The sequence below is a fragment of the Lynx rufus genome, unplaced genomic scaffold (genome assembly GCF_022079265.1).
Source record: "Lynx rufus isolate CCGP_SWC_20201006 ecotype Redwood Valley unplaced genomic scaffold, mLynRuf1.p SCAF_27, whole genome shotgun sequence".
In the NCBI taxonomy this organism is placed as follows: Eukaryota; Metazoa; Chordata; class Mammalia; order Carnivora; family Felidae; genus Lynx; species Lynx rufus.
In genome coordinates, this window is record NW_025814842.1 from 16,298,028 (window position 1) to 16,313,981 (window position 15,954).

Here is a 15,954-nt window from a genome sequence, read left to right on the forward strand (position 1 = left end):
AACACAGTGTCCCCCAATGGAGGAGGAACCCACTTAAACCAAGCATGCCCCACTGTGCCTGACAACTGATTATTTACTGGCACAGGGTTGACACTGAGAGTGTGAAGTGGGCCTCTTCTCCAGAAGACCAGTACAGGCAGGACCCCACATGCACCAAGTGTACTGAAACAGAGTGCTTCAAAATGACACCTGTAGTTCTGGTGGAAAGAGGACCAAGCTTACTTTATTTCTTTTTTCTTTTCTGTTCTCTTCTCTTTTCTTTTTCCTTCCTCTTTTCTTTGTTCTTTTTTTTTCTTTGCAACCATGTTCATAGTATTTTTTTTCATTTCATTTTCTGTTTTTTTTAAATCAGTCTTTGTTCTTTTTTTCACCATTTTTTTCTTTTTTTATCTTTCTTTGGAATCAGCCTTAAGTTTCTGATTGTCTGTTTTTTTTCATTCCTTTTCCTTTTTTCCCTTTTTTTGTGGGGGGTAGTCAGGCTTTTCTTCCCTTCCCCTCCCTTCCCTTCTCTCCTCCCCTCCCCCTTCCCCTCCCCTCCTTGCTCTGCTCTTCTCTTCTTTAAGTTTATTTTAACAAACAAATCAAAACACACTGAGTTAAATGTTCAAACACTCCACCACTGCAAGCAAGAGGAGCTCTTAAAGTGCTGACCAGTGGGAAACAGCAGCCAAAATGCAATAGCGGAGTACACACAGAATACACTGGAAACATTTCCTGAAGTGCCAGGCCCCGGATACAGTATGATACCTTTTAAATATAGCAGTACTCTCAGGTGCAGGAAACAAAACATGCTTTCATAACACATAAAAGACAGAAACTTAGAAAAAATGACAAGATGAAAGAATTCTCCCTAAAAGACAGGTGAAGAAGAAATCATAGCAGGGACTTGCTCAAAACAGATATAAGCAATATATCTGAACAATAATTTGGAGCAACAGTTATATGATTACCATCTGGGCTTGAAAAAAGCATAGAAGACACCAGAGAAACTATTGCTGCAGCGAGATCATAAAACCTAAAAACTGGTCAGGCTGAGATAAAAAAGAAAATGCTATAAATGAAATGCAAAACCGATTGGACACAGTCACAGTAAGGATTGAAGAAGCAGAGGAAATAGGTGAAATAAAAGATAAAATTATGGAAAATAATGAAGCTGAAAAGAAGAGAAGAAAATTATTAGATCACAAGGGGAGACTCAGAAAACTTAGTGATTATCTAAAATGAAACATCTATATCATAGGAGTCTCAGAAGAAGAGTGGGAGAAAGGGGCAGAAGGTTTATTTGACAAATTATAGCTGAGAAATTCCCTAATCTGGGGAAGAAAACAGGCATTCAAGTCCAAGAGGCACAAAGAACTCCCTTCCAAATCAATAAAAACAGGTCAACAGCACAACATATCATGGTGGAAGTTGCAAAATACAAATATAAAGAGAATTCTGAAAGCAGCTAGAGACAAATGTCCTTAACCTCAAAGGTAGACACATGAGGTTAGCAGCAGACCTGTCCACTGAAACTGGGAAGGCCAGAAGGGTGTGGCATGAAATAATCAATGTGTTGAGTGGGAAAAATATGTAGTGAAGAATTCTTTATCCAAAAAGTTTGTCGTTCAGAATAGAAGGAGAGATAAAGAGCTTCCCAGACAAACAAAAACTAAAGGAGTTGGTGACCACTACATCAGCCCTGCAAGAAATTTTAAGGGATACTCTTTGAGTGGAAAAAAAACAAGACCAACATAAGAGACTACAAAGGACCAGAGAACATCACCAGAAACACCAACTCTACAGGTAACTCAATGGCACTAAATTGATGTCTTTCAATAATCACTCTGAATGTAAATGGACTAATTCTCCAATCAAAAACATAGGGTATCATAATGAATAAAAAACAAGATCCATCTATATTCTGCCTACACAAGACTTATTTTAGACCGAAAGACACCTGCAGATTGAAAGTAGGGGGTGGAGAATCATCTATCATGCTAATGGATGTCAAAGAAAGCCAGATTAGCTATATTTATATCAGACAAACTAGATTTTAAAACAAAGATTATAACAAGAGATGAAGAGGGACATTATATCATAATTAAAGAGCTTATCCATCAAGAATATCTAAGAATTGTAAATATTTAGCCCCCAACATGAAAACTCCCCAATGTATAAATCAATTAATTACAAACATAAATAAACTAATTGATAATAATAATAGTAGGGGACTTTAATATCCCACTTACAACAGTGGACAGATTATCTAAGCAGAAAATCAACAAGGAAACAGTGGCTTTGAGTGACACACTGGACCAGATATACTTAACAGATATATTCAGAACATTTCATCCTAAAGCATCAGAATACGCAATCTTCTCTTGCTCACATGGAACATTCTCCAGACTAGATCACATACTGGGTCACAAATCATCCCTCAACAGATACAAAAAGAAGATCACACCATTCATATTTTCAGACCACTATGAAACTTGAAATCAATGATAGGAACAAATTTGGAAAGCTGTCAAATACATGGAGGTTAAAGAACATCCTACTAAAGAACTAATGGGTTAACCCAGAAGTTTAAAAAAATGAAAAAATACATGGATGCAAATGAAAATGAAAATACAACAGTACAAACCATTTGGGATGAGGCAGACGCATTCTTATGAGGAAAGTATATTGCAATTCAGGCCTATATCAAGAATCAAGAAAGGTCCCTAATACACAACCTACCCTTACACCTAAAGGACCTAGAAAAGGGACAGCAAATAAATCCAGCAGAAGAAGGGAAATAATAAAGACTAAAGCAGATATAAATTATATAGAAACAAACAAACAAACAAAACAACCAGTAGAACAGATGAACAAAACTTAGAGCTGGTTCTTTGAAAGTATTAACAAAATTGATAAACCTCTACCCAGACTTATCAAAAAGAAAAGAGAAAAGATCCAAATAGATACAATCATGAATGAAAGAGAAGAGATCACAATCAACACCACAGAAATACAAACAATTAGAATACTATGAAAAATTATATGCCAACAAATTGAGCACTCTGGAAAAAAATGGACAAATTCCTAGAAACTCATATAGTAGCAGAACTGAAACAAGAAAAAATAGAAAATTTGAACAAACTCATAACTGGCAAAGAAATTGAATCAGTAATCAAATGTCTCCCAACAAACAAGAGTCTTGTGCCAGATGGCTTCCCAGGGGAATTCTACTAGACATTTAAAGAAGAGGTAATGCCTATTTTTCTCAAACTGTTCCAAAAAATAGAAATGGAAGGAAAGCTTCCAAACTCATTCTATGAAGCCATCATTACCTTAATCCTACAACCAGTCGAAGACCCACTAAAAAGGAAAATTACAGGTCAATATCCCTGATGAAACTGGATACAGAAATTCTCAATAAGATACCAGCAAACCAAATTCAACAGTACATTAAAAGAAATATTCACCATGATTAAGTGGAATTTATTCCTGGGCTGCAGGGCTGGTTCAATATTTGCATGCAGAAGAATGAAACTGGATCACTTTCTTACACCATACACAAAAATAAATCTAAATGGATGAAAGACCTAAATGTGAGACAGGAAACCATCAAAATCCTAGAGGAGAACACAGGTAGCAACCTTTTTACCTTGGCCAGAGCAACCCCATACTACAGATGTGGCTGAAGTCAAAGGAAACAAAACTAAACACAAACTATTGGGACTTCATCAAGATCAGCTTCTGCATACTGAAGGAATCAATCAACAAAACTAAAAAGCCGCTTACAGAAAGGGAGAAGATATTTTCAAGTGACATATCTGATAAAGAGTTAGTGTCCAAAATCTATAAAGAACTTATCAGACTCGGAGATGGGGGCCAACATGGAGGAGAAGTAGGGGGAATCCATACTTCCTGCATCTCTCAAAAGAGAAGTGGAGAAGCCAAAGGACTTTGAACACCAGAGCATAGGAGGAAGAGACACTGAATGTACTAGGAAGAAAATGGGAAAGCTGGAAAAAAGATAGGTGGGTAACTGTGAACTGGGGGAGATAAAAAAAAAACCTGCATGTGCACGGAGAGGAGGGACCCCCCCTTCTGTGGAGAAACAAAGGGAAGAGAAAGAGCAGCTAGGGAAGTGCAGACTGTATCTGGACAGGAGAAAGACCTCTGACTGAGACTGAGAGGGATCTTATCTCTAATCATGGGGCTTTCTTCAGACTGGGCCTGGCTCCCTGTTTGTGCATCTGGGGAGGAGGGGAGCCAGCCCTGGGTGCGGTGGTAGGTCAGAGGCTCAGTCCACAGTTGGAGAAAGTGGTTACCTGGAGAGCTGTGCGATAGTATGGAATCTGCCTGTGTCTGCCACCTCTGGGTGGAGTGGCTGGGCCAAAGGCACAGTCTGAAGGAGGATAAGGCCGCTGTTTCCCTGGAGTGCTGGGAAAAGACAAAGCCAACCTGCTTCTGCCACCCTGGGGCTCATGGCGAGGGCAATGGCTCAGTCTGCAGTAGAAGAAGGTGGACCTCCCTGAAGTGCTGTGGCACAGACAAAGCCAGCCGGTACCACATATTGCCACACTGAGAGGGGCTTCCCCAGTGCCAGAGCGCACGGAGTGGGACTTTGAATCCTAGCCAAGCACAGGGTCAGGGGAGTTGGTGGAGAAAGACTACCCCATCTGCACCCACGGCACAGTGAGGGTGATTCAAATTGAGCCCACCTGTCTGGCTCCATGGAGAAGAGACTGGGGGATCACCACCCCCCCACTACCACCACCAAGGAAGGAGCTTCAGGGATCACTTCCAGGGCCCATAGTGGAGGTGGGTTCAGATTACGCCAAACCATGCTCCCTTGCACTGGGTAACTGCCTATCCACTGGAGTGGCACAGAACCTGTGGATAGCTACTACCTACAAGTGCTGCAGAATTTCTTGGATTAACCCTAGGTCAATTCTGGATATATAGATATATTCTCTCCCCCCCATTTCTCCTCATCTCTTCCCTCCCCTAGGCTGGTTACTCTGGTTATTGGTCTGTCTAAACTGACATATTTAATCCATTGTCTTTATACATGTTCTACACCTCCTTCTTTACACTCCTTTCTCTCTCTCAAATAATCAAGCCATATAGTTTGTCTGGGTAAGTTTATCTTCGTTTTGTTTTCCCCACCTCCTTCCTTATTTTCCTTTCTCTCTCTCTGGATTAAGGCTTTTAGTCTCTCTGCCTAATCAATGGTTATTTTTTCTTCCCCGTGCCCCGCTCCTGTCATTTCTCTCTTTGTATATGCTCTTTCATTAGCACCACCTTCTTCTTTACTTGTAGCCGGTGTTTTTGGGATTTTTGTTTTTCGTCTTTAGGTTTTTGTTTTTAAATTTTTTTTTCTCAACGTTTTTATTTATTTTTGGGACAGAGAGAGACAGAGCATGAATTGGGGAGGGTCAGAGAGAGAGGGAGACACAGAATCGGAAACAGGCTCCAGGCTCTGAGCAATCAGCCCAGAGCCTGACGCGGGGCTCGAACTCACGGACCACGAGATCGTGACCTGGCTGAAGTCGGACGCTTAACCGACTGCGCCACCCAGGCGCCCCTAGGTTTTTGTTTTTGATTATTTGTTTGTATTATTTGTTTGTGTGTTTGTGTGTTTTTGTCTCCTGTTTGTCTGTTTTGCTTTACAGGGCTACTCCAAGGAACAAATTAAAGCACATCTGGTGGAGGGTCCAAATTATCACTACGAGTAGGGTAATAAAATAACCAAAGTCACAAAAACAGAGAGCAAGTAACACTCTCCAAAAAAAAAAAAAAAAAAAAAAAACCTCCTGAGGGGCCAGGCCCTGGATGTATGGCTCCCCCTTTAATGTAGCAGTGCTCGCAGGTGCAGAGAACACAACAAGCTTTTAAAATGCTTAAGGGACAGAAAACTAGCCAAAATGATGAAACGGAAGAATTCTTCTTAAAAGAAATTCCAGGAAGTAGCGACAGCTAACGAATTGACCAAAACCAATTTAAGCATTAAAAGGGACCAGGATTCAGAATAACAGTCATAAAATCAATCGCTGGGCTTGAAAAAAGTATACAGGACAGCAGAGAATCTATTGCTACAGAGATCAAGGGACTAAAATAGTCATGATGAATTAAAAATTCTATAAATGAGGTGCAAAATAAAATGGAGGTGGTCACAGCACGGATTGAAGAGGCAGAGGGGAGAATGGGTGATTTAGAAGATAAAATTATGGACAAAGAGGAGCTGAGAAAAGAGAGATAAAAAAAATCCAGGAGATGAGCAGAGAATTAGAGAACCAGGTGATGCCATCATATGGAACAATATCCATATCATAGGATTTTCAGCAGAAGAGAGAAAGGGGCTGAAGGTGTACTTTAACAAATCATAGCTGAGAACTTCCCTGATCTAGGGAAGGAAAAAGGCATTGAAATCCAAGAGGCACAGAGAACTCCCTTCAGATGTAACTTGAATAGATCTTCTCCACCACATATCATAGTGAAACTGGCAAAATACAAGGATAAAGAGAGAATTCTGAAAGCAGCTAGGGATAAACGGGCCTTAACATACAAAGGTAGACACATAAGGGTAGTGGCAGACATATCTACTGAAACTTAGCAGGCCAGAAAGGAATGTCAGGAAATCTTCAATGTGATGAACAGAAAAAAAATGCAGCCGAGAATCCTTTATCCAGCAAGTCTGTCATTCAAAATAGAGAGATAAAGGTCTTCCCAAACAAAAACTGAAGGAATTCATCACTACTAAACCAGCCCTACAAGAGATCTTAAAGGGATGCTGTGAGTGAAATGTTTCAAGGACCACAAAGTACCAGAGACACCACTACAAGCATGAAACCTGCAGATATCACAATAACTCTAAACACAAATCTTTCAATAATAACACTGAATGTAAATGGACTAAATGCTCCAACCAAAAGACATAGGGTATCAGAATGGATAAAAGAACAAGACCCATCTCTTTTCTGTCTACGAGAGACTCATTTTAGACTTGAGGACACCTTCAGATTGAAAGTGAGGGGATGGAGAACTACCTATCATGTTACTGGAAGTCAAAAGAAAGCTGGAGTAGCCATACTTATATCAGACAAACTAGACTTTAAATTAAAGGCTGTAACAAGAGATGAAGAAGGACATTATATAATAATTGCAAGGTCTATCCATTAGGAAGAGCTAACAATTATAAATGTCTAGGCACCGAATTCGATAGCACCAAAATACATAAAACAATTAATCACGAACATAAGCAACCTTATTAATAAGAATGTGGTAATTTCAGGAAACTTTAATACTCCACCTACAGAGAAGGATAGAACATCTAGATAGAGAATAAAGAAACAAGGGCACTGAATGATACATTGGATCAGATGGACTTGACGGATATATTTAGAACTCTGCATCCCAAAGCAACAGAATATACTTTCTTCTTGAGTGCACATGGAACATTCTCCAAGATCGATCAGATACTGAGTCACAAAACAGACCTCAATAAATATAAAAGAATTGAGGTGATACCTTGCACACTTTACGATCACAATGCTATGAAACTTGAAATCTACCACAGGAAAAAGTCTGGAAAATCTCCAAAAGCATGGAGGTTAAAGAACATCCTACTAAACAATGAATGGTTCAACCAGGCAATTAGAGAAGAAATTTAAAAATATATGGAAACAAATGAAAATGAATATACAACAATCCAAATGCTTTGGAGTTAGCAAAGGCAGTCCTGAGAGGAAAATACATTGCAATCCAGGCCTATCTCAAGAAACAAGAAAAATCCCCAATACAAAATCTAACAGCACACCTAAAGGAAATAGAAGCAGAACAGCAAAGTCACCCCAAACCCAGCAGAAGAAGAGACATAATAAAGATCAGAGCAGAAATAAACAATATAGAATCTAAAAAAAACAGTAGAGCAGATCAATGAAACCAATAGTTCTTTTTTTGAAAAAATAAACAAAATTGATAAACCTCTAGCCAGGCTTCTCAAAAAGAAAAGAGAGAGGACCCAGATAGATGAAATCATGAATGAAAATGGAATTATTGCAACCAATCCCTCAGAAATACAAGCAATCATCAGAGAATACTATGAAAAATTGTATGCCAACAAACTGGACAACCTGGAAGAAATGGACAAATTTCTAAGTACCCACACACTTCCAAAACTCAAAAAGGAAGAAATAGAAAACTTGTACAGACCCATAACTGGTGAAGAAATTGAATCAGTTACCAAAAATCTCCCAACCAATAAGAGTCCAGGACCAGATGGCTTCCCAGGGGAACTCTACCAGACATTTAAAGCAGAGATAATACCTATCCTTCTCAAGCTGTTCCAAAAAATAGAAAGGGAAGGAAACTTCCAGACTCATTCTATGAAGCCAGCATTACATTGATTCCCAAACCAGACAGAGTCCCAGCAAAAAAAGAGAACTACAGACCACTATCCCTGATGAATATGGATGCAAAAATTCTAAACAGGGTACTAGCAAATCGCATTCAACAGCATATAAAAGAATTATTCACCATGATCAAGTGGATTCATTTCTGGGCTGCAGGGTGGTTCAATATTCAAACACAATCAATGTGATACATCACATTATTAAAAGAAAAGATAAGAGCCATATGATCCTGTCAATCGATGCAGAAAAAGCATTTGACAAAATTCAGCATCCTTTCTTAATAAAAACCCTCGAGAAAGTCAGATAGAAGGAACATACTTAAACATCATAAAAGCCATTTGTCAAAAGCTCATAACTAATATCATCCTCAGTGACGAAAAACTGAGAGGTTTCCCCCTGAGGTCAGGAACACGACAGGGATGTCCACTCTCACCACTGTTGTTTAACATAGTGTTGGAAGTTCTAGCACCAGCAATCAGACAACAAAAGGAAATCAAAGGCATCAAAATTGGCAAAGATGAAGTCAAGCTTTCACTTTTTGCAGATGACATGATATTATACATGGAAAACCCAATAGACTCCACCAAAAGTCTGCTAGAACTGATACATGGGTTCAGCAAAATGGCAGGATACAAAATTAATATACAGAAATCAGTTGAATTCTTATACACTAACAATGAAGCAACAGAAAGACAAATAAAGAAACTGATCCCTTTCACAACTGCACCAAGAAGCATAAAATACCTAGGAATAAACCTAACCAAAGATGTAAAAGATCTGTATGCTGAAAACTATAGAAAGCTTATGAAGAAAATTGAAGAAGACATAAAGAAATGGAAAAACATTCTGTGCTCTTGGATTGGAAGAATAAATATTGTTAAAATGTCAATATGACCCAAAGCTATCTACACATTCAGTATAATTCCAATCAAAATTGCACCAGCATTCTTCTCGAAGCTAGAACAAGCAATCCTAAAATTTGTATGGAACCACAAAAGACCCCGAATAGCCAAAGTAATATTGAAGAAGAAGACCAAAGTGGGAGACATCACAATCCTAGACTTTAGCTTCTACTACAAACTGTAATCATCAAGACAGCATCGTACTGGCACAAAAACAGACACATAGACCAATGGAATAGAATAGAGACTCCAGAATTGGACCCAAAAATGTATGGCCAACTAATCTTTGATAAAGCAGGAAAGAATATCCAATGGAAAAAAGACAGTCTCTTTAACAAATGGTGCTGGGAGAACTGGACAGCAACATGCAGAATAATGAAACTAGACCACTTTCTCACACCTTTCACAAAGATAACTTCAAAATGGATGAAGGACATGAATGTGAGACAGGAAACCATCAGAACCCTAGAGGAGAAATCAGGAAAAAAACCTCTGTGACCTCAGCCCCATCAATTTGTTAACTTGACACATCCCCAAAGTCAAGGGAATTAAAAGCAAAAATGAACTATTGGGACCTCACCAAGACAAAAAGCTTCTGCACTGCAAAAGAAACAATCAACAAAACTAAACGGCAACCAACGGAATGGGAAAAGATATTTGCAAATGACATATCAGAGAAAGGGCTAATATCCAAAATCTATAAAGAACTCACCAAACTCCACACCCAAAAAACAAATAATCCAGTGAAGAAATGGGCAGAACACATGAATAGACACTTTTCTAAAAAAGACATCCAGATGGCCAAGAGGCACATCAAAAGATGCTCAACGTCACTCCTCATCAGGGAAATACAAATCAAAACCACACTCAGATATCACCTCATGCCGGTCAGAGTGGCTAAAATGAACAAATCAGGAGACTATAGATTCTGCAGAGGATGTGGAGAAACGGGAACCCTCTTGCACTGTTGGTGGGAATGCAAACTGGTGCAGCCATTCTGGAAAACAGTGTGGAGGTTCCTCAAAAAATTAAAAATGGACCTACCCTATGACCCAGCAATAGCACTGCTAGGAATTTACCCAAGGGATACAGGAGTACTGATGCATAGGGGCACTTGTACCCCAATGTTTATAGCAGCACTTTCAACAGTAGCCAAATTATGGAAAGAGCCTAAATGTCCATCGACTGACAAATGGATAAAGAGGATGTGGTTTACATATTCAACGGAATACTAGTAGGCAATGAGAAAGAATGAAATCTGGCCATTTATGGCAACGTGGATGGAACTGGAGAGTGTTATGCTAAGTGAAATAAGTCAGGCAGAGAAAGAGAGATACCACGTGTTTTCACACTTATGTGGATTGTGAGAAACTCAACAGAAGACTAGGGGGTAGGGAAGAGGAAAAAAAAGTTACAGAGAGGGAAGGAGGCAAACCATAAGACACTCTTAAAAAATGAGAACAAACTAAGGGTTGATCGTGGGTGGGAGGGAGGGGAAAGTGGGTGATGGGTATTTAGGAGGGCACCTGTTGGGATGAGCACTGGGTGTTGTATGGAAACCAATTTGACACAAATTTCATTAAAAAAAAGACTTATCAGATTCAACCCCCAAAAAGCAAACAACCCATTAAGAAATGGGCAGAAAATATGAATACTTTTCCAAAGAAGATATCCAGATGGCTAACAGACACATGAAAAGATGCTCAACATCACTCATCATCAGGGAAATACAAATCAAAACCACAATAAGATAACATTTCACACCTGTCAGAATGGCTAAAATTAATAACTCAGGAAGCAACAGGTATTGATGTGGATGCGCAGAAAAGGGAACCCTCTTACACTGTTGGTGGGAATGCAGACTGGTGCAGTCACTCTGGAAAACAGTATTATGGAGGTTCCTCAAAAAGTTAAAAATAGAATTCCTCTACAATCCAGGAATTGCACTACAAAGTATTCACCCAAAGAATCTGAAAATACTTATACAAAGGGATATATACACCCTAATGTTTATAGCAGCATTATCAACAATAGCCAAATTAGGGAAAGAGCCCAAATGTCCATCAACTGATGGATGGATAAAGAATATATGGTGTATATAAAAAATGGAATACTACTTAGCAATCAAAAAGAATGAAATCTTGCCATTTGCAACAACGTGGGTGGAACTAAAGTGTACTATGCTAAGTGAAATAAGTCAGGCAACAAAAGAAAAATATCATATGATTTTACTCATATGTGGAATTTAAGAAACACATCAGATGAACATAGGGGAAGGGAAGGAAAAATCAGATAAAATCAGAGAGGAAGGCAAACCATAAGAGACTCTTAAATATGAGAAGAGGAGTTGTTAGAGAGTTGGTAGAGGGGTGGTGCATGTGGGATGGGTTAAATTGGTGATGGGCATTAAGAAGGACACTTGTTGGGATAAGCACTGGGTGTTATATGTAAGTGATGAATCACCGGGTTTACTCCTGAAACGAATACTATGCTGTATGTTAACTAACTTGAATTAAAAAAAAAAAGTTCTCAGCACATGAAAAAAAATTCTACAACTATATATGCAGTGACTGATGTTAACTAGATTTATTGTGTGATTATTTCACATTATATGCAAATATTGAATCATTATGGTGTACACCTGAGAGAAATATAATGTTGTATATCAATTATACCTCAATTAAAAATTTTTAAAAATTAAAAAATATAAATATTTGTTAAATTAAAAAAAACTGTCCTAGATATAACAAAACCTTAAAAACTAGTGATGTTATTTGGTTTTGCAACTGAATTTGACATGCCTTGACAAAAGGAGTTATTATATCTCATAATCACATAACTTGTTTTACTTTAAGACATCCATCACACTTGTCTACAGTATAAATGTTTATGGGTACTTGCCTTCTTTTTCTTTTTGTGTGAATGTGTGAAGTGACTAAAACACAAGTGACTATTTGGTGCACTGCCTTGATTAAAGTAGCAACAGTTTTATCCACCATTGCTTTTGAACCATCAGTGCAAATGTCAACACATTGGAAAAAGCAAATCACCTTCATATTATTCATATTTATACTCATATTATGGGTTCCCTGTAAGAGGGTCAGTGATCCCCAGAGTCCCAGGGAACATGCTTTCAGAATATTTGCTCCAGATTTATGTGACATAAGTAAACCACTATTTAATACACAGTTAGTTTGGAGGCGCCTGGGTGGCTCAGTCAGTTAAGCGTCCGACTTTGCAGGTCATGATCTCACGGCTGTGAGTTCAAGCCTGTGCTGACAGCTCAGAGCCTGGAGCCTGCTTCATATTCTGGGTCTCCCTCTCTCTCTGCCCCTCCCCCGCTCATGCTGTCTCTCTCTGTCTCTCAAAAATAAACATAAAAAAGACGCAGTTAGTTTGGTTTAAAACACAAGATAATTTGTATCTCTAGTTTTCAAACCATCTTGTGCAAGTTTGCCAAAAGGCAGCAATTAGAGATATTCTTTTTCTGAAAATACTTTTCTCTTTTTTATAGCTTTATTGAGATGTAACAGAAAAATAAAAATTGTATATATTTAAGGTGTACAATGTGATGTTTTGATATACATATACATTGTGAAATGATTATCCCAATAAAGCTAGTTAACATATCCCTTACCTCACATAGTTAACACACTGTGTGTGTGTGTTTGCATGTGTGTGTGTGTGTGTGGTGTGTGTGTGTGTGTGTATGTGGGGAATAAGAACAATTAAGATCTCTTTTAGCAAATTTCAAGTACACAATACAGTTATATTAACTATAATCACCATGCTATAGAGTAGATCTCCAGAACTTTATCCTTTGCATAATTAAAATTTGAGACTCTTGAATTTATAGTAACTTACTTCAAATTCTGAGACAGAATAGGCAGGGGAAGTTAAGAAACAATTCTTTTTTTTTAGTGGTTTAGATGTTTATTGTTGATTTCAGTTAAAGGCTAGAAATGACTGCAATACCCAACATTAAAGTTCTGCTAATACAGAACTTGCATATATAGACCAGAGTAAACAATACCATAACACAGAACACTATCTGTTTTAGAGGATACTATTTACTATTAAGGAAAAAATGAAGTCAACATATACACGAAAGTGGAATAATTCTCAGGAATTATTATTCTCAAGTGAAGAAACCATGATACAGAGCCATTATTTGATACTGTTTACTTTTCTTTTTGCTATACTTGTATATAATGTTTCCTTTTAAATCATGCCCCATATTCTCATATCTTTGTGCTCTACTCAAAAGTAGGATAGCATGTCCTTCTCAGACAGTTCTACTTAGAAATCAGCACTTGCTCTTTTGTACCTCCCCTCCTTTGTTCCACAGTGTTGCAAGCACAGTGAATATTTGGTTCATAACTGTGGACAGTAGGAAGAACACCAGCTTTGGAGTCAGTTCAGACCTGTGTCTGCTGCATTGCTGAAATCTTGGGCAAGTAAGTTACTTATTTTTCTGAATATAAATTTTCTCAACTGGCATATGGCAACAAAAATATGTCTATATCTATCTATTATGATGACTAAAGGAGCTAAAGCACATAAGCACTCAGCACAATGCTAGGTGCATAATAAGTGCTTCATAAATGACAGTTTTTATTAATTTAGTACAATGTTTAAGGGACTTGTTTAGATTTTATAAGCTCTTCTTTTCCAACTCTCCTTGAGCTGTATCACCCCAGCCTTCCCTGGTAAGCTTCTCTGGAAAGTTAAGTAATTTTGCCTTTCCTGGTTCTTTTAAGCACTTTTTAAAGCAAAATTACCTATTTTACACTCAGTGCTTTAAAGAAGAATGCTCTCTGTCCTCTTGATTTCAAAAGAGAGTTTACTCTTTCTTTAGATTATTCTGCATGTTTATGGTTAAATGTATCACTGTGCATTTTAAGTTGAATATTACATATTATATAGGAAGCTGTCTAGCAAAACAGTTACAATTTAAAACAGATCAATAGTGTGGACTGAAAGCCAAAACCTGGGATAATGTCTCTATTAGACTCTCTTTTGATTTAAATTATATTGAAGGAATATAGTCTTATAAAGTAATTTTTAACAGATTTTTATTTCTTCATTTTCAGGTCTTTCAGCCTGGTATGGCAGAAAAACCATTGTGTATGCCCACACAAATACCCCATGATGAAGATACAGTTGAGTATATCTTTCAAATAGAACTTCCAATTTTGTACTTTAACAAGATTGGGTAATTTCAAAATATTGATTCAGTAAAATGATATAGACATAGGTCATAAAGATTCGTGTTTGTTATGCTTGCACAAGAATTAAATTTTACATTGATTGGAGTTAAATACCAATATTGGTTTAAATAACTGTTCCCTCTTTCTTGAGTTTGCAGACCTTTTTGGTAGTATTCTTATTTAACAGCAAAGAATAACAAACCTCCCATTAGGTGGGAAGAATAGCACTATTTTGATGCATGTGTTTGTGGAAATTTATGTGCTGATAATAAATAACTTTTAAGTGAAGTTATTTTAGGAAGTGGTTGGGTGGCTGTTTATTTCTTTGCTCAGTGGGAGATTGAAACAAGTTACATTTTAAGATGAGCCTCTGTACTAGGGACAACTTACAATAATTCGCATACAAATTTACACTAAAAAAGAGAGTAGTATGCCTGAATGAGTTAAAAGTGAGTTTTAGAATTCCTTTTGAGCAGAATGGCAAATATATATGTGAACATTGATCTATGTTAAATAGTGCTCATTTATGTCTTAGTACCTAATGGCTCTCTTCTTGGTATTTTCTCTTCCCCCAAACATGCATATCCAAACTACCATATTTTTTCTCTTTTCCTTCTGTTACTCCTCTGAAGAGAATGGCTTATTCAATGTTTGTTTTTCTATCAGTCACATGCTTAAAATCACACTTGATCCACCTTTCATCTTCACTGCTTTTTAAACTACTGTCAAAGTCATGTCTCAGAAATGAAACCACTGACTTATGTCCATGACATAATATCTTTGGCCCCTCTTTTGCATTAAATCATGGTGAACATTCCTTTGTTTACATGATATTAAAATAATAAAATTTTAGAATTAGAAGGGATACCAAAGGCCAATTAGTCACACTTTAAGCTAAGGTAGAAATGCTCAGTACACACCCTTTAGCAAGTAACCTTCCAACTTTTTTTAACCATTTTACAATTGGCAACTTAGTTTGTTCCCTCATCATGCTCAAACAATAGGAAAGAGAAAACACTCCTCTCAACCTAGTTTTTCACCAGCAGTAACTAATCTTTGGACAAGTTTTCATATCAGCACACAGATCAACCTTATTCTTTTTAATAGCTCTGTACTTTTGCTATTATAAATGTACTTTTTTTCAATAGCCAGCCCCTCTAAGTAGTGGTAAGGTAACTTCTGGGCTTTTTTTTTTCTGCTTCTCTTTCTTCTTCTTCCTCCTCCTCATTTTTTCTTCTTTTTCGTCTTCACAATTCTGTATAATGCTGCATTGAATATCCTCCTACATACTTTTTCATATATATGTTTCATGTATTTTGTTAGAAATGAAATTATTGGATCAGAAAGTATATGCAATTTAAAATTTGATAGTAATTAGCAAGTCACTCTATAAAGATATTATGTCAATTTATGCTATAACCATCAATATGTGAGGATGTCTATCTTGTTTTTTTT

The 15,954-nt window shown here is 37.4% G+C and overlaps 1 protein-coding gene across 1 annotated transcript in view; it reads left to right on the forward strand.

Moving 5' to 3' along the window:
* The first annotated feature begins 14,397 nt into the window (after positions 1-14,397).
* Positions 14,398-15,954, forward strand: part of SEPTIN14 (septin 14) — a 91,121-nt gene continuing 89,564 nt past the window's right edge. The window contains exon 1 of the mRNA XM_047089402.1: positions 14,398-14,451. Within this exon, the coding sequence (XP_046945358.1) occupies positions 14,398-14,451 (54 nt within the window). The remainder of the gene's footprint in view (positions 14,452-15,954) is intronic.